The 26,463-nt window shown below is 55.0% G+C and overlaps 11 protein-coding genes across 11 annotated transcripts; 5 read left to right on the forward strand and 6 right to left on the reverse strand.

The window, feature by feature from the left end:
• Nucleotides 1–1,899: 1,899 nt before the first annotated feature.
• Nucleotides 1,900–3,716, reverse strand: VDAG_03484 (uncharacterized protein; the record flags this gene model as incomplete). Its single annotated transcript, XM_009657349.1, has 3 exons — nucleotides 1,900–1,998; nucleotides 2,058–2,140; nucleotides 2,201–3,716. 3 exons carry the CDS (start codon nucleotides 3,714–3,716, stop codon nucleotides 1,900–1,902), a joined length of 1,698 nt encoding a protein of 565 aa, XP_009655644.1.
• Nucleotides 3,717–4,381: 665 nt separating this feature from the next.
• Nucleotides 4,382–5,152, reverse strand: VDAG_03485 (aflatoxin biosynthesis ketoreductase nor-1; the record flags this gene model as incomplete). Its single annotated transcript, XM_009657350.1, has 1 exon — nucleotides 4,382–5,152. The coding sequence occupies one exon, from the start codon at nucleotides 5,150–5,152 to the stop codon at nucleotides 4,382–4,384; it is 771 nt and encodes a 256-aa protein (XP_009655645.1).
• A 1,723-nt stretch (nucleotides 5,153–6,875) lies between these two features.
• Nucleotides 6,876–8,137, forward strand: VDAG_03486 (TOXD protein). Its single transcript, XM_009657351.1, has one exon. The coding sequence runs from the start codon at nucleotides 6,934–6,936 to the stop codon at nucleotides 8,005–8,007; it is 1,074 nt and encodes a 357-aa protein (XP_009655646.1). The 5' UTR covers nucleotides 6,876–6,933; the 3' UTR covers nucleotides 8,008–8,137.
• Nucleotides 8,138–9,017: 880 nt separating this feature from the next.
• VDAG_03487 (riboflavin aldehyde-forming enzyme) lies at nucleotides 9,018–10,189 on the forward strand (the record flags this gene model as incomplete). The annotated part of the gene is made up of 3 exons (XM_009657352.1): nucleotides 9,018–9,408; nucleotides 9,462–9,570; nucleotides 9,823–10,189. The coding sequence occupies 3 exons, from the start codon at nucleotides 9,018–9,020 to the stop codon at nucleotides 10,187–10,189; spliced, it is 867 nt and encodes a 288-aa protein (XP_009655647.1).
• A 1,454-nt stretch (nucleotides 10,190–11,643) lies between these two features.
• On the forward strand, nucleotides 11,644–12,383 carry VDAG_03488 (uncharacterized protein; the record flags this gene model as incomplete). Its single annotated transcript, XM_009657353.1, has 3 exons — nucleotides 11,644–12,010; nucleotides 12,088–12,273; nucleotides 12,331–12,383. The coding sequence occupies 3 exons, from the start codon at nucleotides 11,644–11,646 to the stop codon at nucleotides 12,381–12,383; spliced, it is 606 nt and encodes a 201-aa protein (XP_009655648.1).
• A 257-nt stretch (nucleotides 12,384–12,640) lies between these two features.
• Nucleotides 12,641–15,181, reverse strand: VDAG_03489 (uncharacterized protein; the record flags this gene model as incomplete). Its single annotated transcript, XM_009657354.1, has 1 exon — nucleotides 12,641–15,181. One exon carries the CDS (start codon nucleotides 15,179–15,181, stop codon nucleotides 12,641–12,643), a length of 2,541 nt encoding a protein of 846 aa, XP_009655649.1.
• A 923-nt stretch (nucleotides 15,182–16,104) lies between these two features.
• On the reverse strand, nucleotides 16,105–17,806 carry VDAG_03490 (uncharacterized protein; the record flags this gene model as incomplete). Its single annotated transcript, XM_009657355.1, has 4 exons — nucleotides 16,105–16,319; nucleotides 16,383–17,244; nucleotides 17,298–17,510; nucleotides 17,576–17,806. The coding sequence occupies 4 exons, from the start codon at nucleotides 17,804–17,806 to the stop codon at nucleotides 16,216–16,218; spliced, it is 1,410 nt and encodes a 469-aa protein (XP_009655650.1). The 3' UTR covers nucleotides 16,105–16,215.
• A 1,046-nt stretch (nucleotides 17,807–18,852) lies between these two features.
• VDAG_03491 (uncharacterized protein) lies at nucleotides 18,853–19,567 on the forward strand (the record flags this gene model as incomplete). Its single annotated transcript, XM_009657356.1, has 2 exons — nucleotides 18,853–18,965; nucleotides 19,066–19,567. 2 exons carry the CDS (start codon nucleotides 18,853–18,855, stop codon nucleotides 19,565–19,567), a joined length of 615 nt encoding a protein of 204 aa, XP_009655651.1.
• Nucleotides 19,568–21,716: 2,149 nt separating this feature from the next.
• Nucleotides 21,717–22,743, forward strand: VDAG_03492 (uncharacterized protein; the record flags this gene model as incomplete). The annotated part of the gene is made up of 2 exons (XM_009657357.1): nucleotides 21,717–22,167; nucleotides 22,241–22,743. The coding sequence occupies 2 exons, from the start codon at nucleotides 21,717–21,719 to the stop codon at nucleotides 22,741–22,743; spliced, it is 954 nt and encodes a 317-aa protein (XP_009655652.1).
• A 708-nt stretch (nucleotides 22,744–23,451) lies between these two features.
• VDAG_03493 (uncharacterized protein) lies at nucleotides 23,452–24,915 on the reverse strand (the record flags this gene model as incomplete). Its single annotated transcript, XM_009657358.1, has 1 exon — nucleotides 23,452–24,915. The coding sequence occupies one exon, from the start codon at nucleotides 24,913–24,915 to the stop codon at nucleotides 23,452–23,454; it is 1,464 nt and encodes a 487-aa protein (XP_009655653.1).
• Nucleotides 24,916–25,224: 309 nt separating this feature from the next.
• Nucleotides 25,225–26,146, reverse strand: VDAG_03494 (uncharacterized protein; the record flags this gene model as incomplete). Its single annotated transcript, XM_009657359.1, has 2 exons — nucleotides 25,225–25,849; nucleotides 26,142–26,146. 2 exons carry the CDS (start codon nucleotides 26,144–26,146, stop codon nucleotides 25,225–25,227), a joined length of 630 nt encoding a protein of 209 aa, XP_009655654.1.
• Between the last annotated feature and the right edge of the window lie 317 nt (nucleotides 26,147–26,463).

Raw genomic sequence — 26,463 nt, forward strand, 5'->3', positions numbered from 1 at the left:
GCCTGGAGTTGTGATCATGTCATGGTCAAAAAGTGTTCATGGACGTTGACGATGCGGCGACTTGCCAAGATGGCCAAGCAACGATCCACGATGTGCTCGCATGCCAAGGGCAATTGACGTCTTGGCTCCCGTTCTTGGCGTGGAGGCGGTGCCCGTGGTACTGTTGCTCGAGGACGACCAGGCGCATCGTTCTCCGATCGCTCTCCTTGGCAATCAATCCTCGGAGAAACTACTGCAGAACACTATGGCCTGCCAATGCTTCAAACCAACCCCTGTCATCTTGCGACGGAATAGCCTACCGACCGACGCAGCGTGCTGCGAGCGGGAGCGATACCAACAAGCAGTCGCTCTCTGTATTCGACACCAGCTGCCATGTTTGCCCCTTGGATTCATCGTCGGTTCTTCGGGAGGCCTGTACCGCAAAAGACTCCACGCCAAAAGACCGAGTACCGGAACAGGTGCACAAAGATGGGTCGATCCGGTTCCTGGTGTCGTCCCCCACAGATTAATCTGACGAGGAGCATCCCGGATCGGCCACGCGCCACGTCGCATCCTGCGATAACAAGCGCTCATTTTCTCCAGATAGATTAGGTGCCGGTAGGTACGGCGGCAGCAGCCTCGGAAGGTAAACAGCCTATCATATCCTGATGGAACGGTGATGCTGGGGTGAGGTAGTTCGGGGAAAGCTGTTTCGACCCCTCCTTCTTTCGGACATTGGTCTTTCATGGTCGACGAGGCGAGTCGTGGCTGTTGGAAATGAGCGCAGAAGGGTCGTCTGATCTCCTCAAAGAGAACCTTTGTGGGGTTTTCGGAGTGACCCTGTCGAGAAGTCGAATCTGGAAAGAGAACAAGCTGCTGCATCCAGGTAGCTGGCTAAGGGCCACACAACCCACCCTGGCTGTGCCCTTTCGGCTGCGCCCTTTCGGCTGCAAAAAGAAAATGCCCTATCGAAGACGCCGAGTGGGAGCCACGAGATCCATCGTGCAGCAGAGACGTAAGCCCAGCTGAGCCATACAGGGGCGGATCGCTCGTCCCAATCAACGCCATACGAGCTGGATGGTGCCTGAACATGGGCGTAAGGACCTCTAGAGGGACCTTGATTCCCCTCACGCACGAGACGAATGCCATTCGTTCCCAGGCCGCCAAACAGGCGAAAAGCTTGGCCTACCGTGCCGGCTTGGCGATCTCGCAGGTAGTCTGGGCCTTCATTTCGGGGGGCGCGCGCCGTCAGCGTGGGCCGAGGCGCGGAGGTCCATGGGTGATGCTCCGAGGATTTCACGTCCCAATCTGGGATCGCGGGGTGGCGGGGTGACAGTGGGGTAACGGTACGTGCATGGCACTCCTGGAGCATCGAGAAAAGGGACAAATGAAATGGCCGTGGTCTCACCGCGCGGCCGTGCTAGGTTGTCTGTACCTTCATTTAGGTTGATGGTTGAGGAGGAGCTGCGAAGGTGGACAAGCTCAGCCAGATGGAGGTCGTGAGTTGACGTGACGTTGAAGCAGGATGACTAAGGCAGGAGGTTTGGGCGTGTATCAATGGGTGAGTACGTGCGCACGGCCCAATGCCGTGCGCGTTCAATCGACGTCTTCTTGCTTCAGTGTCGTAGGTGTATTACAGCCACAGATGTATGCAATGACAAGAATACTGTACATGATCCTCAAGAAGCACTCATTGCTCGTCGTTACCATTCGCGGCAACCAAGGCAATGTTGACCTCATCCACCACCTGACGCCGAGAGAGAAGCATCCCGGTATCACAATAACATAACCCTACAGCCAACCGGCTTTCATACCCAGCAACGCCTGTCCAAGACTGGACTACCACTGACCATCCCGGCATCACCAAAACCTCGAGCTCTCAGTACCCTTCCTCCGCAACGCAGCCTAGTCCGCCCAGTCCTATCCCATGCGCGCGTTGGCTGATGAGTGCAGATGCCTAGTCTGACGGGGAAGGACGCGGTCTCGCTCGTACAGAAGACCACAGTTGTGGCATAGAGACTGGAGAGAGTTAGCTTGGTGTTCGCGTTTCTCGTCTAGCAAACTGTGGGGAGACTTACTCTTGGCGCCGTCGGGCCGTCTCGTACAGCCCAGACGCTGGTTCCTGGCATGTGACAGTGATAGCACTTCCACGCCAACCTCTCTTGATCCGTCAGCGTGCCGCCCCCGCCCCCACCATAGCCTGCACCAGTGTCAGGCGTACCGCGGCCGCCTGGCGTGCCCGAGCGACCGAGTGGGCTCAGACTGCGGAACCGCTTCTTCTTCTTGGACCGCTCGCCTCTGCCCATGCGCTCCTCTTCCGCATCGACGATGCCGCCGAAGCCAGAGAAGGGAATACCGCCCACGAGACCTGTCGTAGAGCTGAAGCGGGCCGTCTCGCGCCGCAGGCGGCGGATTTGCCGCTCGCGGTCACCTTCCCTCTTCTCAATGTCCTCCTTGGTGAGAATCTCAATCTTGGGCTCCCACTCGTCGGCCAGGCTTTCAGGGTCATATCGCCAACCAGCTTCGGCCCCGTGGGCGGCGTCGTTGGCAATCTCGCTCTGCGCTCCCCAGCCGCCGACCAAGCCGCCAGCCTCGCAGGCTTCCTTCTTGAGCCGCAGCACGGCCTCGTAGATGGCATGCGTCATGGCAGCAACCCACTCGCCCGCCAGTCCCAGATCCGCGCAGGTCTGCTTGGCAAACGCCTCGGCGGTTCCGGGCGGGTGGAGCAAAGACCACTCAAATTTGTCTGTGTAGAGAGTCGAGGACAAGTTGATGTTGAGGTTGACGATGCATCGGTAGGTATCGTCCGGGTTGTAGTCTTCGGATTCCGGGGTGATGGGGGTCGCGGCGGCCGTCACGTCAGGCAGGGCCTTGACATTCTTCAATAACGAAGGTGTGGCAAGGCCTCCGTTCTGTAGAGGCGTGTTGGCACCGCTCGTCGCGCGGGCGAGAGGTGTGGGGGTCGCCGAGTCGTCTCGGTTCAGAAGAAGGGGTTTCGGGGTCCCGGCAGGCAGATTGTTACTCGGCTGGGTGTGAAAAAGAGGGTGTAGCGCGACACCAGCATACTCCTCCAGTTGGGTGCGAATCTGTTTGCTGATTTCCGACACCACCTGTTGCCTGTTTGGAAGATCGAGGTCCTGGACCAGAATCTGCGCAAAGTAATCGGTCGTCATGACGGCCTCGTGAAGGTTCCACATGAAAATGTCGCGCAGGCGGAAGGGAGGCGTCAGCTCCTGCGGTCGAAACTGCGGGAGCGTAGTGTCGACGCCCGGAATGGCCGCCCAGGGCGCCGCGGGGACGTAGGCGGGTATGTCGACGTCGATGCGTATGGGAACCAGCGTCAAGGGTAGGAGAGCTTGGGCCGAGTTTTGCTGGTCACTTCGCGTGAAGCGACCTTTGGCGAACCATTCTCGCGACACGCCTTGGACCTCGACAGGCTCCAGCGTCTCCTTGGCGACTCGTTCTGGTGCGTCCTGCCTGTTGGCGAGATCCTCCCCCCTCCTCAAGCTTCGCAGTCCCGTGGGACGGCGCCTCGTATCGTCATCGTCGTCGTCAATCTCATCATATCCATCTTCGGCGTAGTTGATGATGGTGGTGCCGCGCTTCGTCATTCGTGACAAGGGTCCCGTGGGTGCCGATGGCGCGACTGCCGGTGTGAGGAGGGAATTATTGTAGATACGGAGTCGCGGCGCGTACGACGATTGGAACGCCTGGGGTTTTTGTCTCGTTGTTTTCATGTTGGGCGTTCAATTGGGAGCTTCGCGGTTATCGCATGTCCGTCGCGCAATGGACTGGTTGGATGGATCGACGGATCGAGGCGCGTCACTCTCTGTTTGTGACCGCGACCTGTCGTGTCAGGGCAGGGTGGTGGTATCGGCCTCAGGGTCGGCAAGCAGCTGGGGGAGTGGAAGAATCGTCAAGAGACTTGGACGTGTGTTGTTTGCTTTCGCCGTCAGTGATGGGTGGATTCTCGTGATCAAGGTCCTGTGATGTCCGCTGGTGGTGGAGGGAGGCGCGTCAGAAAATCTGGCGGGAGGAGCTTAGTGGGTAAGGTGGGACCCGACATTCACCGAGAACACACCGACGCTCGGGCCTCTTCTCTCAGCACTGGGTCCATCCAGATGTCGTACACAGTTCAACAGACCTCCCTCCTGCGCAGAACAGACATTTCTTTATCAAATCCGTATTTCATTTCATTTTCTATCACAGATCATGCTGGGTATGCTGACATGGAAGACAATTCGATTCAAATAACCATGTTGCATGGACTACAGCTCATCTCGTGGGTACGTTGACATGGAAGACACTTCATTCAAATCACCATGTTGCATTGGCTACAGCTCATCTCATGAAAATAAAAACCTCAAACTAAAAACAATCCCAACTTCTCGGCGCTTGTCCATCACCACGGCAGGGGAGAGCCGTCATACAGGAGGAACTTTCCACCGCTGTTCTCCCGGGTTGCCTCGTCGATCAGCTTCACGAGACCATTGATGCTCGTCTCGACATCAATGGCACCAAAGTCCTTGGGGTCGACGCCAGGACCGATGGCGCCGCTGCCCATATCCGTCAGGACGAGGCCGGGGTGGACGACGAAGGACGTGAGCCAGGGCTCCTCAAAGTGAACCCGCTTGATGAGCCAGTTGAGGGTCGCCTTGCTGGCGCCGTAGGGGCTCAGGCTCGGTGGCAGGCCGAGTTTCTCGAAGGCCTCCTGGTTGCCGATGCTGCCGAGGAGGGTCGAGATGGGCAGGAAGACTGGGTTGCCGGTCTTGCTGGCCTGGAGGAGCGGCCGCGTGGCCTGGAAGAGGGTGAGGGGTCCGACGGCGTTGACGTTGACGTGCTCCCGCAGGAGCTCGGGCGTCGTGTTCGCGACCGAGCTGCCCGACTTGGCGATGCCGGCGTTGGCGATGACGACGTCCAGCGAGGTGATGCCGTGCTTGCTCTGGAGCTGCTCGACAGCGGCCGCAGCATCCGTGTCGGAGGCCGAATCGATCTTGACGATGATGAGGCGAGAGCCCTCGCCCTTGGGGAGCTGCTCGAGGGATGACGCGCTGGCGGGGTCCCTCGCCGCTGCAATGACAGTGACGCCAGGCCTCTCGAGAAGCTTGGCAGTGAAGCCCTTGCCAAGACCGCGGTTCGCGCCAGTCACGAGGAAGGTGGTGGGGGCAGACATGATGGTAGCGTTTGATATATTGATACGAGGCGTTTGAATGAAGAGAATGGGAACAGAGAGACTCGGACAGCTTGGGCAGCTTCGTTGTTGTCATATATACAACCCCCTCATGGTTTCATAAACCACGCGTCTTGCATCATGTGGAGGCTCATCCCACCTTTCTCACGAGCTTCCTCGAATGTCAGGGATAGGAAGTGTCCGGAGAATCAACTGGATGGGTCGAGAAGACGTGCATGATCACCAATCAATGGCAGCCAACCTCGGATTCCACTATGCACTCATGGGGATAGGAATGGTGTCACTGCAGAAACTTGGATCGTCTTTGTCATACCTCAATCGCAAGATGCGGGTTGTTCGAGTCAATGCGGCGGAAACCCCGTCAGTAGCGCAATGCAGGTAGGTGGACGTACATGATAGCCGGGTTTGACGCGCATGCATCTGTCAGTCGTGTAATATTCCCGATCTTTTAGGCACTCAAGGCACTGCACTTCTCTGGAGAGCCATCAGTAACGCCGATTCCAGGAATTCCTCCGGCGCACGCTCATTGACCCGCACCCGCCACCGGCACCACATCCGGGGGTGGTGGGGAGCGAGTCATGTCTTTTTCGTTTTATTTTGGCTTTGCATCTGGATGGTTCTCACCGGGGGGCTTTACATAAGCGGCCGTGAGGGGCGTCCGTGGACAAATGCTGCCCGACTGGCGCTAGAGTATCAGTAATGATCTCCGATCTGTAACCAACACACCTGAGGTGCGTTCGGATACCCCGCCGCCGCATGCCGTTGTCCAGTCTACCAAACCCAACAGGCAACAGACGTGACGCCAGACCATGGTGTGAGGTGTGAGTGCGAGGGTCATGACAATATCCAAAGCCCTTCTTGGTGCGCAACCGGGGGGGGGGGGGGGGGGGGGGGGGTTGACCTTGTCGATCCGACGGCAGTAAGCCACATCTTCATGGGGCACACCTTTCGTCACGCCTCTGGTCTACGACTTGGCCGCCATCTCTCAGGCCCTGTCTCATGTATTGGTGGAGTTACTCTGAGTAGGCTCATCCGCGTCCAGCGTGCTCACGACATGGAATGTTTGTCAGCTCAGATGAGGCTATGCGATGATTGATGGGAGAACATCGAGAAGGAAGCCAGTGTGTCATGGTACGTGAAGAATGCATGTGATCAACCAAAGTGCTCTTACCCTGCAAAGAAGGGCTATTTTTCTAGACCATCAAGATTTTGTTTTGAAGAACATGAGAGTCGCTGGAAGACTGCGAAACCTGCATGTCAGCCTCTGTGGTTGGTGACTTGTCAAGGTTGATGAAGACAGTCAACTCTTTGAAGGGCCTGTATGATTTTGCCACCTTCAAACGAAACAACGGAGGCAGATTACCTAGGCAACGGAATCTCTCCAGCGTTCCTTCGTCGAGCGCATTGGGGAGTGTCGCAATTTCGAGGCCAAGCTTTGTTCGTGTCTCACATGGATACCTTCCCCGGAAGACCTCTTCAAGTGATAGGAGAGAAGTAAGCACGGCGCCGAATTTGGTGAGAATCCCAAAATTGACTGTTCATTAGATGCGCTAGCAATGCCGTGAACCATGGTGGCCCCCTAACTGCCGGAAACAGACCGCGGGGTCCACTCCTTCGGCTCAACTCGAGGTCCGGCGACTAAAGTTTAAAAGAGTCTCAGCTGCCACGTCGAATGTTGACGGCAGACCTGGACCAGATTGTGTTTACATCGTTACGTGCGAACCCAATTCCTCTCAAGTCATCTACGTCTACCCATATTCAACATGAAGGCACTCGTCTCCAATCGCTTCATTGCGTCCCGCCTGTTCAACTTGGCTTTCAACAAATCGATCTTCACACCCGGCGGCAGCGTCATTGAGGTTCCGAAGCCCACCATCGGCGCGAATGAGATCCTCGTCAAAGTCAAGGCTGTGGCCTTGAATCCGACAGACTTCAAGCACCTCGATATTATCTCGCCGCCCGGCTCCATCATTGGTTGCGACTACGCCGGCGAGGTTGCAGAGGTTGGCAGCAACGCGACCGCACTATGGAAAGTCGGCGACCGTGTGGCTGGCGCCGTGCACGGCGGTCTGCACCCCGATCGCGGCTCGTTTGCTGAATATCTCAAGGTCGACGCCGACCTTGCCTGGCGCGTGCCCTCGACAGTCAGCGACGCCGACGCCACGACCTACGGCGTCTCTGCCATCACTGCAATGCTGAGCCTCAACCTCCGACATGGGCTCTCCTGGGCCGACGAGGGCCAGCAGGCGCCGACCGGCAAGGAGATTTTCATCTACGGTGGCTCCACGAGCGCGGGCCTCTTCCACGTCCAGCTCGCCAAGATTGCTGGATACAAAGTCATCACGACAGCGTCATCCCGATCGGCCGACCTTGTCAAGAGCTACGGCGCCGACGCCATCTTCGACTACAACAAGCCCAACGTGGCGAAAGAGATCGTGAAGGCCCACCCCGCCATCGCGAAAGCCGTCGACTGCTTCGGCGAGGGCCCTTCCACCGAGATCTGCACAGAGGTCTTGCGAAACTCCGGCGGCAAGGTGGTGATCCTCCTCCCGAACGGAAAGTCCAAGGTGCCAGGCGTCACGCTCGAGCTGATCATGGCCTACACGCTCATGGGCAAGGCCTTCCAGTGGTTGCCGCCGGTGGGCCCCAAGTTTGAGGCCAGCCCCACCGACCGGGCCGGGTTGGCGCGCTTCTACAAGTCCCTGCCGGAGCTCACGGCCACGCTGAAACCCGTGCCCGTATCGGTCAGCGAAGGCGGCTTTACCGAAATCTTGGCCGGACTGGACAAGCTCCGACAGAAGAAGGTTGCTGGTTCCAAGTTGGTGGTCAAGTTCTAGGTGGTTGTGAGGTATGCCCGTGATTTTTCAGCCAAGTTTGAAGCTTTCTTTGCCGACATGCCTTCAGCGCGAGTCACTTAATATCTCTAATTGGATCTTTTACATGCGCAACATGATTATGACGGCCCGCGGTCGGTGATGTGTCCCGCTGCAAGTATTGCCTCTCGGCTTTGTCACATTTTCAAAGGGAAGCTGCGACCACGATGCGGCCGAGCTAGCTCATGTTTGGGGTTTCATGCCTCTGGTGAATCATCATCAAAGTTCCTGCCGCCTGCTCACCTTCCAACGTACCTACCTCAAAGCGAATGACGATGCCAACCGGAGCTGCTCGGACTCGGTGTATAAGCATGCCGAATGGCATTGCGATGGATGTACGACAAACGTGAGTACCATTACGTGTGGGTCCTCCTGGTCTATATTCGTGATCGGTCGAGCTAAGACGCTACCATAGCAATTCAAGGAGACCGACCTACGCGTACCCCGTGTAAGTCTGCTCCTAAGGATGCGTTCTGTGATGCTGATCATAGACTCGCCATCGCATCCTTCATCGGTCTCACTCATACGTACCACCAGAGAAGAAAGGTCAGAGCGCTCAAACAAGAATCGACGCCACATCGTCCTATGCTCCTGCCGAACGAGGGCACTTCTTCCCTCGCAAGGCTTTTGACATGGCAGGCGTTCGTCGGGTGTTCAACGTCGTACCTGCTCCATCTGCAACTCGGTGTCAAGTGAAGCAGAGCACGTATCACGATGAATGGAGGCAAGCATCGATTCATCGAAAGAGTTCTCGTCTGGTACTAATTTGTCCATATCTTAAAATGCGCACCTCGTTCCCTAAACAACTTCCTCCTTGCCTAGGTACTCATCTGTGCTCATCTACCTCTTTACTTCACTCTCTTTGTGTCTGATCCGCAAGCTGAAAGCCCTTCAATCTCGTCATTAATTTCATTCAAACAAGCACGCACCTTCACGATCTTGTCCACTTCTTGATCCCTCCAGCCCTTTACATGATGTTCTTCAACATTTCACCCGTCACTCTGGCTCCTGCCTTCGCTCTGGTTGTCTCTGCTTTCTCTGGTCCTCTGGACTCAGAGATGGCACTGTCGCTCGCCAACACTGAGCGAGGTCTCAACGGCCTGGCTCCCCTTACCTGGGATGTCCAGCTTGCCAATGCCGCCATCGATTGGGCCAACTACCTGGGTGAGGTTGGTAGCGTTGTCCATGCAACCGAAGCTGAGCGCCCAAACCAGGGCGAGGTCATTGCCCACTACACCTCGACGTCCCCTGACGACGCCTCAACGCACCCCATGACCCACGCCATGGTGGACTGGCTTGGTGAGCGCATCAACTATCCTCCCGGTGCAGTCATTGGCCCGAACTCTGGCCCTTATATTCACTGGTGTAGGCAACACGTTGATACACTCTCTTGTAACGATTACTGATGATCTATGTAGCGCAGCTCGTTTGGTCTACCGCAACCGCCATCGGATGCGGCTTCAGCCAGTCCAACCCGTCCATTTTCGAGACTTTTGTTGTCTGTCGCATTTTTCCCGAGGGTAACATGTGCGTTGAATAGTTCTTTGCGTGCCTTTTTCTATTCTGCTCCCGACCATGGGTTTCCTCCGTCCTCTCTTCACTGCCACGGTTCGGGTGAAACCAGATGGGCAACATGCCTGTGCCATTGCATCACAGCACTCCCACCAATCGCATCCAACTTGTTTGCTTCCACTCACATGGAGCAGAAGTCCTTCGGTGGAGGGGCCACGTGAACCGCATTCATCACCTTGCATTTGAGCTGACTATTCGCCCTCGCAGCATTGGACAGCCTCCCTTTCCGTCGACCGCAACCAACATCACACGCCGTCAGGATACCTCCTCTGGCCCATTCGAGGGCGAAATCACCCACTATACTACCGGCCTTGGGGCCTGTGGGTACGACGATACAGGTGCTTCTGGCATCGTCGCCCTATCGCACGAAAAGATGGGTGCTCCGTCCAACGGCAACCCGCTTTGTGACCGGCGAGTGCTACTTTCCGCCAACGGCAGAACTGCGGAGGGCAAGGTTCGCGACAAATGCATGGGCTGTGCGATCGAAGACGTCGATGTCAGCGAGGACATATTCATCGCTCTTTATGACGACCTTGGTATTGGGCGTGGCTCCGTTACGTGGGAGTTGATTTAAACCACTCTCTAGCCGGCCTATCTGGTTTACATTAGGTACACTGCGCGATGCCCACGAGGGGCTCATAAGAGGCGCATCTCAAGGCATAACCCAAAAATCTTGGACGAGTAGAGAAGAGGTATCAGAAGCGGAAATAGCTCAAGGATCTTACTGTTGTTGTTGACGTAGCTGCAAAGTCGACTGTTGACAAGAACTGATACTTGAAGTCATGCTCCCGCGAACTTGTGCCGTTGACAGTGCTCTTTCCTTAAGTCTTCATCATGTGCCTTTCGTCGGCTCAGATGATTGTTGTGTGTGATCATAATGCATGAGCAGCCTTGGGTTGGGTCTAGTAGTCCAGCCGTCGGCCAAGTGCAGGAAATCCCGTTAGACGAGATCGGGAACCTAACATGGATGCTGCCCAACTAAAAGTATGCCTGTGCTTCGTTCCTTCGGCCACCCACCAAATGACATTGAACACGTTGCCTCCAACATTTGGATACAAGGCGGCCCTGATGTCACGACTTCCAGCCTTCCCTTTCTTCAAGAGTCTGTTTCCCCGCTAGGTCGGGGCTATGGCAACATACTCACTACAGCAGAAGAGCTGAAGGCTTCCTACAACGTGGCCCCGATTTACGTCCTCTATTCCAATCGTCGTGAACAGTGGGTGACACGCATCAGCTTATGGCTGCAAAAGATACCTTGTCCTGACGGACCTTCGTACTGGCAAGAAGCCCGGTCGCACCAAGTCTCATGTCACCTCAATGGCCCACGTCAGGTCCTAAAGCGGGACTCGGTCAGGGCATGACAGAGCGGCATGGCCCATTGAGCAACATGTTGCGCAAGGCCGCCACTCAGAAGCAAGCCACTGCAGCAAATCGGATGACGTGGATCAACACTGGTCTTTGAGCCTCTCAACCCTACGTTGGAAGCCAATTGTCCTGGTGAGGTCAGGAAACGCTTCCCGCAGGATCTTCGATGAAGCACAGCAGCTGACGGTATTGCACTGTCATCTGACTCATCTCTGCAGTGCCACGTCCGTCCGAGATCCTTGCGTCGACATGCCTCGGCTTTGAGGAGTCCAACACAAAGCTCTGATCCGGTTAGATACTTCCAATGATGAAGGTCAGGCACGTGAAACTTGTCGACGGGCATTGGTCGTGACACAGTTACGAAGGCGTCCCACAGGTCGTTCTGGGCCAAAGGGGGAGCGGTCAAGCTAACAAAACGGGAGCCTTGTTGGAGAGCCAAAATGATGTATCACCAGAACCGTTCGAACGAGAGAAGAACCCGGTGCTACAGAGGCAGTAGAATTGCGCTGACGTTCATCAAATCTGTGTGGGCGCGCCGACTATAAAAGGGCGAGCTCCAAACCTGAAGCAAGTTGAAAACCCTCAGACCCCCAGCCTTACAAATAACCTTGAGCATATCAAGTGCAAACATCGAATACGATACTTTCTTGTCTTTAAGCAACTATGCACTTCTCTACCGTTCTCGCCGGCTGCGGCACCCTGCTAAGTTTCGCTCTCGCGTCTCCGACTTCTCCACTGCTCGCCGCTCGTGATGAAACTGTCAGCTTCACTGTCTTCACTGATAGTAATGGCGAGATCGAGTCGTTCAGAAATGCTCAAGCTCTGGGCGTCGACATTTACGGCCCCATCCCCGACGACGGTGTCGTTCATGCCGACCATGTCACGGCCGAGCCTGGCACCAAGGCCTGGGCCTGGATCCGCGCCCAAGCCGACATTGACTGGACCAAGGTGTCCAAAGACAAGCGGGACGCGGTGCTGAAGAGGCAGGGATGGGCGAACATTGGGATCGGCATGTATGCCCAGGACAACTGTGAGTGACAACCTTGTCTCATCCGGGCGCTCGACCCGCTACACGAAACGAACAGATGGCTGACAGCCCCTGGACAGGCGGAGGCCAGGCCTCGTACTTTGACAATGTAGAATATGGCACTCATCACTTTGATGTCGTCAACTACTACAGCATTGGCATCACCTATCGTGGCCTGCGCGACGGCGAGACGCTTGGCACCTTCCGCCAGGCAGGCGATGACTGGTGCGGCACGTTTGTCAATAACATCGCACATGACTCGAACCGTAAGTAGCCCCAGCCATGTTTCGATTGGCAGGAATATGCTGACTTGGATTCTGTAGCTGGTTGTGGTGCCGTTGGCCCCATCAACTGCTTTATCCTCACCCTCAGCTAAAGACGCGACATATCACACCGACATCCACAAAAGGGATGGCAGAGGATGGCGGTCTGTCAACAAAACTAAGGAACAATGATTTTCATAGAACTGCCAATGGGTTTGAATCCGGTTTCTCAATTTTGACAACGCAGGCCGCTTACAGGGAAAAGCTTGGAAATAGAGCTGTTGAAGTGGGTATCAATGGAGGGGTTGGGACAAAGGACCATTTCTTACCCTACCTACTATCTATTTTCCTCTTCTATGGCCATGATTCCTTATTCTATCAAGTCAGACATCTCCAGCATATGTTCGAAGCCCTTCGCCTCCTCTTCCGACACCGCCTGCACATGCTCGTTCGAGAGATTTAGATCGACCACTGAGAATCTTTCTACTTGGCTCTGCCAGAACTCAAGGTCCCTACTTAATCCCAAGCTCTCGAGCATAAATGGCAGTTTGACTAGGGGGTGTTCAACCTTTTCGACAAGACGAGAAACCCACTCGTATATGTCTTCTGGTTGGCCGTGTTGACCCTTTCGGACGAGCGCAACACACAGGCGCACCCAGTGAATGATGTACATCTGGTCCATGCAGCCTTGCGCAGCGCGAAACTCAATAGTCCCTTCAATTACTGACTCACCTTCATTGGTCAAAGTGTCAGTTTGCCGTAGGTGTGTCAGGGTGGCCGCACCGCGAGTAGCTCCGTTGCAGGTAAGCGCTGTCAGATCGCCTAGGTTTATCGTGCTCCAGATGAGCCCCATGGATTTCTGTACCAACGAGGACGGAATGCATCCAAGTGGCACGTGTTTCCTCAAATCTTCCTCAAGGCGGTCCTGTTCCTCGGGATCTTCTGTGTGCTCCACAAGATGGCAAGATCCATTGCCAGTAGCTGCGTCAGAGCTGGTCGAAATCGGGAGGCAGTATTTGCCATTCGGCCCGCGGCGATGCGGTGCGATGAACAATTGCGTGATGGGCTCGGCGAACCAGATCACGGTCACGATCCGTTTTAACTGAAGCAGATCAAATTGCTTGTTGTGCGGTGAGACGTGAACATGCAAACCCGCCTCTTTAGTAATGATCGTGCGGAAACTGTTGCGCATGAGTGTAAGACCTTCGGCAAACCTCCTGAACCCAGCGGCATTGGCACGACCCATGGGCGAAGCGACCTCCATAGCGGCAAAACCCTTGCTGTATCCATCAACCGGGTCTGCCATTTCCACGAGGCTTATATCGTGTTGTACTTGCCAGGATTGGAAGATAATGTTGAATTGAGGATGGATAGTAAAACCCGAGTCGAGTGCAAGTTTATGGAGGTACACTTTGTCCTGATTGTCAGAGATGGAGGCGAAGAACCCGTTGTTTGCAAGGAGCCTCGCAACTTTGACACGGAGAAATTGGCTGCAGTCCTCTTGCGCGACGATGTCCACGAATAAGACCGGTGATCCGTCAATTGTCGATTCATCATCTCCAAGACGGTCAAATTTCCAATCCTTGGCATCAATGAACCAGCGCGGGTCCTGGGGGTGCGGATCTAGGGCCTTCTCGCCGGCAGGGACCATGAATTCCATTTCCACGCCGAACGTATACTGCGGGCTTGTTTCTGCATCCTTTTCGATACCCTCGAGATCCACAGCGAATCGCGAAGCGAGTTTAGCCAGCTCTGGTACTTGGGGGTTTCGACCGAGACCTTCAAAGTATCTGGCTGTCTCCTCAAGCTTCAGTTCGAGCAAGAGCTCTGCAACTGTGAGGCTGCTGCCGACTTCGCTATGACTGCTGGTCGCGGACCGGATAATCGGGTCCCCAAGCTTCTCAAGTAGATCATTCATACGCGCAGGGCTTGATGTCAGGCATGCGTCCACAATTCCAAGGCAGGTCGAAACCCAATGGTAGATGCGCGTCATATTCAGTGTTCCACTGTGCTGTGCGAACCCAAGTGTTCGTTCATCTGGCTCGTTAGCTTGGAGAGTAGAGAATATGAACGCACCTGTCAGCTCTGCGGCGCCATCTCTTGTCGGCAAGATGCGCATCTTCTGGATTAAATTGTCTTTGGTAAGGGTGTTGAGTACATCCAACATTCTAAACGCGTAAAATGGAAATTGCCAATCGTCTGGCGACATGGCAAGCTCGAACATGGGTGACCTCGTAGCTATGGCCTTTCCCTTGTTGAATAGGTATGCGGCGGACGCCTTACTCAAAAGCAACTCGTCAGTACTGATTTGCTTGAAGGGGCTGAAGGCTACTGTATAGGGGAGACCTAGCGCGTTGGGGCTGTTGGATGCACAATGGGGCGGGTGTAACTGGTCGATCAGGGGGGCTGCCGACCAAAGAAAACGGACGATATTCTGAAGACCGTCGAGGTCAAACTCACCATCCTCAAGCTTCATCTCCACCTTCAGCGTCGTGTTCGTGTTGATGCCCACAATGCGTTCAGCGGCAATCGCTTCACATGCTCCGAAGACGGCCTCAGCCCAGCCACTCGTAGGAGAGAAGAACGGGGTCCTTAAGGAAACGCCCGTGTACTGGCTGCTCTTGGGATTGAGCCATGAGTCTTGCGGGGCCGTTTCAGCCTTCGTCGCTCGAGATACCTGCCATAAGCCTTGATGTGAAGCGTAGTGGTCCTGAGTGGTCTCGGGAGCGATGGCGGAGAGGCCTAGGCTGTCCAGCAGCCTAATAACGTCTTCGAGCAAGTGCTGTGGATCTTCAAACGTCTTGTTATCCCTCCGCCCTGTGACCTTCTTCTCGACAAGGAACTCTAGGGTGAGGCGAAATACCAACCGTACGCCAAAGTCTTGCATGGGAGGGAGATTGATGGGCGGCATGTTGGTTGCTGATGTGTTTTGCGAATCACGCACAATCATCAAAACCGTGCTGGATGAATTAGTTGCTTAGTTACTGATTTGCCTGACATGTACAACAAGTATCTGTGGCTGGAGGGATGACCGACGGCGATGAAGCAGAGCCTCTATATAGTGTTGACTATCGCGACGTTGGCTGCAAAACAATAGAGGTACAGGGGTCATGTCGGTTTCGCACAATAACCAAGCAAGTGGTCGCAAACATTGATCAGAAGCAGTCGTGGTATGTCGAATTCCTCAGCAGGAACAACGTTGTGTCCGAAACAGGACATCGTCATAAGGTCAATGTCCCTTACTTAGCTTAGCCGGACCATCACATTTCTTTCTCCATTTGACCATGACAACTTTTCGGTACCCGGCGCCCCGACTCACCTCATCGCGTCGTTGCATAGGATTGTCTCATGTTTATATATGTACCATGATGTTCGTTGATACCTTATGGCTTATCTTTTCGTGGTGAACTTTGGAGAGACTCGATGGTTCTCGCAAGGCCCTCTTTCAGCAAAGGTTGCGCATAAGCACATGTAATGCGGAACCAACCAGGGCCCTCAGATACAAAGCTTGATCCTTTGCCAACAAAGACTCGACTCAGAAAAGCCGAACTGAGCTTTTGCTCACAATCAAGCGAGTCCATGTCAAACGCATTCCACCCAGGATAGGTCCGCCCGAGATGCACCCATGAAAAGAAGACTTCGTTCGTCTTTGGTGCATATGCAACATCAAATCCATTCGCCATGACACTGTGAGTGCAAAGCTCCCCGCAATGAAATATTTGTTGTCTTGTATGTAGCTGTCTATCCACCATGAGTCTGCAAGAATATTCGCAGTAATGTTGTAAGCTGCCAATGAGATCGAGCTGAAAGGCCCCATTGGTACCAACGCAGCATGTAGCAAGACGTTGCTTTTTAACAATACAGATCCAACCCGCAGCCCGCTCCTGCGGAGTCCTGTGACACGCCTCAAGTAACGCGAAGTCAAGAAGGATCGTACTCCGGTAATCACTGGTCTATGCGCAGTCTCCAACCCCCATGCCAGCCAACCCACCCTTTTGCTCTAGGTCCTCTGGCAAACCCGGCAAGCAGAGCCAGCCCGACAAATGCCACTGCGCACACGAGATCAGTATCACGAACTCCAACTGGGAGACGTCAAGACGAGAAAGCCTTACCGCTTGCTCCACCACTCAGTAGCCACCCGCCATGGGCATACAGCCTGTTCCCAACAGTTGTGCCTGTCAGCTGACCGCAGAAGGCACTGATCATGTACGCCGTGTTGATCCTGTTTCTAGCTTTTGGATCAAGGGTGTAAATTGCCGCGCGATTGCTAATGTTTGCCACCTGTGTTCCCACGTCGGCGAGGGCTGCCTGGATGATAGGTCCAGCCACAGTAACCTTGCCGGTGAAAGTACCGACGATGACTCCAGTCATGACGGCGAACAAGCCCAGGATGGTCGAGAACAAGGGGACGAACCGGTCAAAGACCAGACGGGTGTAGAGGGGTGTGCCGACGATGCCTGTCAGGCCGATGAGGGAGAAAAGACCGATGATGAGGGAACTGAATTCGTAAGGCGGCGATGCGAGCAGGAATGTGAGGGTCGTCCAGAAGTTGGTGAAGATGGCGTTGCACAGAAACGTAATGAGACAGGCCTGCACAAGGATGGGCTCGGTGAAGATCATGGCGACGATGCTCCACAGTACGCGAAAGTAATTGATGCCCTCGGGGTTGGTGGGTGGGTAATCAGGCATGAAGCAAAAGAGCAGGACAACGAGGATGTACTGGGCGCCGAAAGAGAGCCAGTAAATATTGATCCAGTCGGTGTAGTTGGCAACGATACCTGAGAGCAACCGTGCGACGAGCATGCCGAACATGAGGCCTGATGCGACAATCGCCATGGCTGTCGTCTTGCGCTGCGGCGGAGCGATATCCCCAACGAGAGGGAGCATCAGCTGCGGAGTGACGGTCGTGGCTCCGCAGATGAAGGATAGAGCACAAAAAACTTTGAATGATTTGGTGACACAAAGGCCGAGCCACTATTCTAGGGTCAGTCTGTGGCGCAAGGCACAATAAGCTCGGTTGTTCTTACAAGCATCGCAGTCGCCCATACTAGCCCAATGATGAACGGCCGCCGTCGCAAAGTGTCACCTAGCGGGCACAGGAAGAGCAGGCCTGCAGCATAGCCGGATTGCATGAGTGTGGCGACGGAAGAGGCACGCTCGAAGCTGACACTGAATGTTTCTGCGATTTTGTTCAGCACGGGCTGATTGTAGTACAGATTGGCTACAGTGATGGTGGCAGACTGTGTTCATGGTTAGCCGAACGTTTGGATATCAGAAACACAAAGAAGGCCGGCAAAGCATTTACCAGAGCGTAGAGAAAGTTGAGGAGGTACCCGAAGTTGGGAGGATTTGCTGGATCATAACGCAGCCTCGTAGGCGTCCATGTCAGGATGTGAATTACATGTCTTCGAGAAGAGCGGTCATCGGGCTTGTCGCTCTCGGCTACACGAGCTTGGAAAACGGCGTCGGCATCTGGTGCCTTTGATGGTTGAGTGAGCCGCGTGGCGTCAGCTCGAGGCTCTGTAGCCAACTCCATCAAATTCGATGACGCCCAGTTCCTCGATTGGACCCAGCCTGCAGGTAGTCGCGACTCGTGAGGAGCGGAACGTGTTGTGGAGGTTGACAAGTTGTCCTCGTCGCTCCTATCATACTAGGTCCTTGGACGATGGAAGAAAGATGGCCATCGAGTTCACGAGTCTGTCGCGACTCGGAATCTGGCCGGAGGTCCCCATAGTCCCGACAGGCGACATCGCTCGGCAAAGGGTTATGGGGCCCGAGAAGTCAACTAAGGTGTGATGATCTGCGAGATGAAGGGTGCAAGCGCTGGAAATGGTCCGGGCTTGATTCCGAGGATGAAGCTGGCCATGTCCGCCTTGGAGCATTATTAAGCAGCTTGTTCTGTCTTATCGTCTATCTGCCTCGGCCCCTCACCTGCAGGTGGGCAAGCTTGGCAAGCAAGGCAGGCAAGGCCAGCGGCAGGGAAGGTTGGATGGATGCTAGAGTCCCACTCAGCAAATCAGTCCTCCTTCACAGAATGCGAACCCAGACCAACCAAGCATCCATCAACAAGCTACGGACTCAACACAGGCCACATTTCCAGGTTCTCTTAACAACAGAAACATTGAGCAATGACAAAGACCGTCTCTCAGCTCTCATCCTCCGCCACGGGGATGCCCTTGCGTATATGTCTTGCTGGCAGCTCCTGAGCGGGGGACATTTAGCATGGATGCCCTTGCCCTTGATCGAGCACACGTCGTCAATGAAGCTTGTTGGACGAGCTATCCGAGCGATGCCACTGCCGGTTTTCTATCGGATCTGGCAGACGTCGTGTGCGGCCACTCATCTTTAAGCGAAGCTAGCATCAGGCCTGTTCATCGGCCACTTGAAAGTTGGCGACCATCGCGATTTCTTTGGTTCTAACTTACTTGCCAGCCTTCTGCATTTGTTCGCCGCTCTTTCCAGAAGTACAAACTCCCAGAAGACCCGTCACTTGAAACTCCACGCCTGCCATGTCCTCCCAACAATCCGGAGCGACGGACGTCGAGTCGATTTGCGGATCAGAAAACGACTTCTTTAGCCGATATGCCCGAGTACATCGGGCTCAACGGCTCGAATCTCTTTGAATTCGACGAACGAATTCTACGAGACCACATTCTGGCGGACAACAGCTCCGGCTCCGGCATCGAATATGACGAGTATGTGGTTTACAAGAGGGAAAGTGGTGCCACCACACCAAACCATGGTGATTTGGCCGAGCATCAACCACGAGGCTCCATCTCGCATCGATTCAATCAGGCGGATATTCCCCGGCTTCGAAATGCTCAATCTTGCCTTTCGACAAGACTACCTGGTGGATCAGGATGGTGCATTCGCTACGTCTGACCAGCTCGATTCAAGTATGGCAGTCTACGGCCGTGTCAGACGGGTCGTGTGCTTTCGCCGAGGCCATTCTTTCGACCGTGTGGATGGCCTCAGCATCACACCAAACGACCTAACTGCTATGGATTTGCATCCTGCGACACTCCAGTATTCGCGTCGAACGACGACCGAGGGTCGCTTCTGGTCCGTCGATAAGTCGAGATTGAGCCTATTATTGGCCTTTTCGTCGCACCCTCGGACTCCTCATGACTTTCCTTCAATGACCTACGATCTCAAGTCACGAACATCGACTGTTCTCATACGTCAGTCGCACAATTCTCGGAGAGATGACTTTCAAGAGCTCGATGAATACGACAATCGCCTGGAGGCTCCTACGGCAGCTCGAGATCCTCTTCCCGTCCTGAGCCGTCTGTTCTAGGTCTACTGGGTGACGGCCATACCCTTAACGCTCTATGTCCTCGCCATGTGGCGCATCTGGTGGGTGAGAGCAGACCGCTCTTTCCGCAGGCATCTCTCACGCGAGCTAAGCGAGAAGCGAATTTGGACCAAGGACGGTAGGCCGCGTGACCTGGAGCACTCCTTCTAGTACGACTTCTTCTTCCTGACGGCAATGGGGCACGCGAGCGCTGAGCCTCTGCCGCTGGCGCCAACACCGCCGCTGTCACCGGCAGAGAATACAGAGGTGCCTCTGGTACGGAAAAGGCATTTATTCTGGAAGACGGGAGGGAAAGGTTTGCACACTTATACTGTGTAAGACGACTGTGCATTTCTTATCTGAAATGATACTTTCTGAAGGTGTCTACCTGGCTAAATAGCCGCATCAAGTCTCTCGAGGCGTAACGGAGTCGCAAGTTGTCGTCTCTGCTGAGGCGGTGCATCACATCAACGAACAACTCAACCGGAAGAGTCATCACAACGAGCTTGTGTTCTGGTTATGATACGCGTCAGCGACAATAGAATCCATTGGGATGACTTTTGTATTGGATCCGATTCTTGCTGTCGACATTTGACTGCCTCCTCGTACACAGGGGGTCATCGGTTTCGTTTGTCGTCAAGGTCTCCGTCGGCTGGCAAGACCTCTTCTGGTGGGATTGCAGCGCTTAAAGCTCTCGAGCAATTGGTTTGTGGACAGTCTTATTCGTGGGCGTTGATGAGGGTGGCTCAAGATCGAGATATCACTTGATATAAGCTCCGCCCTCAAGGATTTTCTCCTGATATTTCGAGGGCTTCAAACTTTGGCCTGTCCTTTTTCTTCACTTTGATGCAACTGCGACAGCTTCACTGTACTTGGAAGTACACTACTGGAATTCCATCTCTTCATCGAACGAGGAGCATGTTGGCGTCGCACTGACAATTGGCACATAATCGAACAATCGCAAATAGCACTGAACACATGCAAATCCAAATATACAACTCTTCCTTGGCCAGGCATCACATGGCCGGCATTCTTTGCAGACAATCTCCCCTGGTCAGGTACTCTTGCGCGGCCAACACGGCCTAATGTAGAGGGGATCGAGCATGAGACGCCCAGCCTGTTGGATCGCCTTTGGATACATGGCGAATGACACCCTCATTAATCGCTATCTGAAAAATTAGCATGGCGTTTGCGGATGTCCCGGAGCCTACGATATTACTGGCATTACAAATTTCCACAGGAACTCAGGTTATAAGCGCAACCCCTTTCCCCCAATTGCCACTTTCAACAGGCAGCTCTTTCAGTTGGTATGCCTCTTGGGACAGTGGCAGCTGCATCAATGACGTTTACCGGAACGACAGTCTTTTTTCATGATAGAAAGTGTGAAATCTTGACTGCCTTGATGGATGCGTATCACAAATATCTTACACGGAGAAGGAAATCAGGGTTATGGCGACTTTGATCAAACGAGGAGAATACACTACACTTCGTACTTCGTGATGGACAAAACAGCATACAAAAGGGAAAAGAACGGAAGCGACATATATGATCAAAGGGAAGAGTAGCACGAAGATGGTCAATGTGAGCAACCCCTTACCAAACCATTTCTCTTGGTTCTGCATTCCCTGGACGGCAAACCCAGCAAGTGAATGGACCAAAATGGCAATAACCGGCTTTTTCGGAGTCATCATACCGCTGCTCACAGCCCTGCTACTAGCCGAGAACGGGCAAAAGAAGCTAGGATTCCTTTGGGCCGCCCTCTGCTGATGGGCATCTTTGGGCCACTTCCTGCCCTTCTTGCGCCAGGATCGACAAGAGTCGAGCCGCGTGCCCCTCTTGGCCGGCGGCTCTCTGATGCCTACTAGCTCAGCAGAGGCCGAGATTTGATCACCGCCCGCCCGGCCCCGATGCCTAGCTATCAAAGGGAACAATTGCCAGCAAGGCTCGATTCAAGTCCTTGAAAAGTCACTCTGGAAAGGAAAGAGGTCGGTGGAGCGTTTCAAGCGCCCCTTTGAGGAAGGCGCGTGAGGCCAGAAGGCTCCGTCTACTTCACCCTTCTCTAATCTTTTCCTTTAGCTCTCTCACCAACTTGACGGCGCTACAGGGGAATAGACAGCCATATATTCCGAAATTCTTCATCATCCGGGCGAATATGAACACCATTGACATGGAGGTAACCCCAGTTGACCTTGCTGTCACCTACGAAGACATGGTACAGAGGTTGGAGAGAGCAGAGAAGCAAATCGATCTTCAACGCTTGCAGATCGCCGTCTTGGAGGCACAGCAGGCCCCCATCGCCCCCGAGGTTCCTGCCACGGTCATTCATGAACTCTTCAGCAAGCTCACGTACGAGATCAATATCCTAGTTCTCATCCTCACTGGTCCTGTCGTCGTAGAAACGGCCCATCCACGCCTGGCCAAGGGACTTGAGATGCTCGGCGAGCAATGGAAGGGGTGGATCGTTGACGAGGCAACTCGCTCCTCCGTATTCGAGGCCTTTGTCTGGTACGAGGTTGCTCAGTACTTTGGCAGCCAGCATCGCGATATTTGGGCTGGCAAGATGGGCGGCGCCTTTAAGGACGTCTGCAAGCAGCTCCGCTCCAGTGAGTACACCAGCTCGCCGTCGAGCCTCCAGAATTCATGCCAAATCATCACTGACACCGGCCCATCCTGCAGCCCTTCTCAAAGACGCCGACATGAGGACCCTCCAACACTTTTCCCTCTGGCGCGCCCAGGGCGCTCACATGATCACCCAGGCCCTTGGTAACGACACAGCCACCACCACCACCACCACCACCATTGACTGGGACAACCTGACCACCGTGGCAAGCGAGCTGTTCGCCGTGCTCAAGACTTACTTGCCCGCCCATGACGCCGCCAACCCCGACGCATCCGTCTCCCACGCCGCGACGCTGCACTATCGCCTCCTCAACATCTACACCCTGGCCGTGCGCATCGACGACGTCCTCCTCGGCAGCAAGAACCCCATGTTCCTCGTCTACGGCCGCCCGAAGCGCTTCGACGCCGCCACCATGTGGCCGTCTGTCGAGAATGTCGACGTCGCCGACGAGACGCCTGTCAAGTTCCAGATCAGCCCGAGCATCAAGATGAAGGTGCAGCCGGAGGGGGGCGGCGCCGTTGCCAGCGTGTTCATCACCAAGGCCAAGGTCTGCATCTAGAGGGGGCTCAAGGGTTTTCCTTTTTCTGTTTTCTTCTGCGCTTGGATTCTGGGTCTGGGATTGGTTGGACGTCTTCTGGGGAAGGGGATTGGGCTCTTTCTTATACGGCTGGTCACATCGTTCTTTCAGAGTTCTTGGCATGAAAGCATGGGAGAGAGAGTGAGAGAGCAGTAGAAGGTTTGCACTTCTGGGTCGAAGGTCATACAACATTCCTGGGAAAATAGACGGCATACGCGAGACGCCATGTCGGCAAGACCTGTGATGCTGTGGTGCCTGGCAAGTCTGAGAGATGATGGATTGATGGCGCGCGGACAGAACGTTGCACGTGGATGCGCGGGTATGCATTCGCGGGTGCACAATACAGTCATTGGCTGGCCGATTGGTCGTTGATGGATATGCCATACTACAGGGCACTCTCCAGGGTTGTGATGCTTCTCTGCACGCATCTCGGTCAACGCCTGGTGGAAGTTGTTGGTGTGTATCATCACGAATGCCGCTATCGGGTCCATTGACGGTGGACGCGGCATGCAAGCTGCTGTGCTTCAAAACAGATCTATTCAACCACATTGCCAAACGCCATGACATGTCTAGTCCAAGCCATGAAATGCTAGTCCGATATCTATTCCTGTACATTGTTGATCGTCCTCGTCATGGCCTCCTTCATCAGACAGAGCATGCCTCGCTCTCCTTGCGACGCATTGCCGTGCATTATTGTTGCCTCTCAAAACTAAAATTCCACACCTCCTTCCTCTGCGTGCCGTCTGACGACTCCTTCAACCCGACATGCTGGAAGACGCTCGGCTCGAGGGCCCACTTTTTCAATTGTTTGTCGCGCGCCACATCTTCGAGCATCATGTCGCCGGGAAAGTTAAAGGGCGGCGTGACGAGCATGTCATGGATCATGTCGAGATGTCGCTGCGGGAAAACGAGGCCTTGGGCGCAGCAGCCGTAATTGGGCATCTCACGGACGCCGTCAGAGGACCAGGGGGTCATGCGGTGGGTCGAGACGCGCCCAGCGGCGAAGTACAGGACGATGAGGGCCGGCAGCCAGAGGCCGAAGACGAGGGCGGCCATCCAGGCCGAGGTGTGGCGGTACGTGGTGACGGTGCGCTTGCCTTGGGCGCCAAGAGAGGCAGCGGGCCATGTGCGGCGCAGGACGAGGAAGACGACGAGAGCCAGGACGTAGAACTCAAAGATGACGCGAGAGTAGCCGAGCCACTCCTCGCTGTTCCAGCCCATGAAAATTTCCGAGTAGAAGAGCCGGAAGTAAAGCCAGTCTGGGGCTTTCGGGTGGGAGGCTTTGCGCTGCTCGACGTCGGCGATGCCAGCCTTGAACCGGGTGAACCAATCACGCGAAGCGACGATATCATCTTCGACGAGGGCAAAGTACTGGGCACCCGTGCTGCGGCAGGCGTCGAGAACAACGGAATGGTCGAGGCGCATGTTCTCAACGCGTTCGGTGCCGCGGCCGGCTTGGCGGACGTCGTAGGGAATGGCGCGCGTGACGGAACCCTCTGGCTGAGGTGGCAGCGTCCAGTTGCCAGCGCTATAAACGATAGCCTCGTCGACAAGACGGTCGAGCCAGGGCGCCTCGTAGGCGGGGTGGTCTTTAGGATCTTGGTCGGCGAGCAATGTCACGAGGTGAATGGTAGAGCGCTCCTCGTCGGTCAGGGTATCGACGAGGGTAGCGAGAGTCTGCGGCAGAAACGAGACGGTATTGCGGGCAACACTAGGAACGCCAATGCAGAGAAAGGGCTTGGTGCCGGGGAGCCGCTCGATCTTGGGCGTTGGTGGCCCGTAGGTCAAGACCTCGATGAGGTGTTCGGCGTTGGTGGTGCGAACGAGGGAGAAGCGTTCTCGGAAGGCAAGCTTCTCGTTGAAAAAGATGGACGAGGGGTCGTCGTAGGAATTGGAGTAGCAGTAGAGGGCCAGTATCAGCCAGACGGCGAGAAAAGCGGCATTGGCATGCTTCGGACGTATTGTCGGGTACTTCACGTTGGCCGACATGATGGCAATCGTCTGCATTGTCGGTTGCATTTTGTTGGCCAACAGGTGGGCGCTCGCCTGTACCGTCGGGTACACTTTGTCAGTCAAGGTATTGGCGATGGTCTGCACCGTGGGAGAGACATTGTCGACCAACATGATGGCGATGTTCTGCAGCTGCAGAGCCATGGTGGAGTGTAGCGCGCAGATGGATAGCAAGAGGCAGACCAGCGCGAGATGGCAATGACGGCTTGGATGCCAAGGACAGCAGGGCTTCTCAAGCCATGGCGAGGCCGGGGTGGGAGCTTGTTTGGTTTTGTTGCTGGCTCGGGTCGGGTCGCTGACAGCTTCTCCGGGCCACACGCTTCACTTCAGCCACGGGGCCCAGTTGGGCGTGAGAGACAGAAAAAAAAAAAAAAGGACTGATCGACGCTGAGTGAAAGAGAGGCACAGACAGATGAGGATGGGGATGGGGCCGTGGCGGAGGGCGGGCCTCATTCATGGTTGCCATCTCGTGTCTGGATTGGACCAAATCACCGTAGTCAGCCGCAGTGGCCGTCTTTTGGGGTCGTCGACGAGGATGGCCCCTGCCTTGTCGGGCTCGAGGCGGTCGTGCCTGGTGTTGCTCCAATCTCGGCTGGGCAATGGCCAGGGTCCATGGGCCGTTCTCGCCCTCTCTGTCGATGGTTGCCTGGGGCCTGGTGCTTCATGTGCTGTCTCGTGCTGTCTCTTGCGGTTTCTGGGGGTGTTTTTAGCGTGTGGTTGCCCGGGAATGGCCTTTCCTAAACCATACGGGGCGTGACGGGAAGGAGCAGAGGAAAGGGGCAGGAGAGGAAGGAGGGAAAAGGGGAAGGTTCGTCCCCAGTGCTGACCAACAAAATCTGCATGTCCCTCCTGCTCATGCTCGTCATCATGCTCGTCGCGTCCTGTCGCGTCCTTCTCACCCTCACACAACACAAAGCTGTCGTCGTCGTCGTCGTCGTCGTCGTCGTCGTCGTCGTCGTCGTCGTCGTCGTCGTCGTCGTCGTCGTCGTCGTCGTCGGCAATCTGTGCTTGCTTTACGGTTGTAGAAGGCTTGGCCTGGCCCGTCTTGGCATGCCTCTGATCAGAACTTTCTTTCGCCCTGATTGTGGATCCTATTCATTGCAAACATTCCTCGACCTAGATCGATTCGACTCGACGCAGATTACCCCCAACCGTGTGCTGCCTGTTACCCATGGCATGGCTTGCTTGTCTCGCCTCGGCAAGATCCTCGCCGATCGCCGAGCGCCATCGTCGCGCCCTGACCAGCTGTCGCGTCCTTGGCGATCTTGTCATTCTTTCCAGCCATCGAGCAGTGCCGCATCGACTCTCGAAAACCATGGCCCGACCTGAACATCTCGCGATCCGCATCATTCTCCCCTGGTGAAACATACCCCATGGGTTCATTCGCCCTCTTTTTTGATGCCCTCTCGCCTCTAGGACGGCAAGCCTCTTTCACGCTCGCGCCTTTTGAACACCGAGCTGTCGCTTGGTGACGTTTCAACCTAACATGAAGAGGCGTCATAGTTGGCACAAGCATATGCAACCGTGGGCCGCCTACGATGCGGCTGTGGAGAAACAAATGAGGTAACAGGTCTATTCCCGCCGTGGACAGAAAGCGCACGGCGTGTAAAGGCTACCCTAATACAGGGCCCCGCATCTGGATTTCCATTTTCGAGATGAAATGATCATGGGCTTCGAATGAGTATGTAAAGT

Source organism: Verticillium dahliae, genomic scaffold (genome assembly GCF_000150675.1).
Source record: "Verticillium dahliae VdLs.17 supercont1.5 genomic scaffold, whole genome shotgun sequence".
NCBI lineage: Eukaryota > Fungi > Ascomycota > Sordariomycetes > Glomerellales > Plectosphaerellaceae > Verticillium > Verticillium dahliae.

What these genes read in the sequence shown, in the direction of transcription:
- VDAG_03486 (XM_009657351.1), top strand. Translation starts at nt 6,934, where the DNA reads ATGAAGGCACTCGTCTCCAATCGCTTCATTGCGTCCCGCCTGTTCAAC.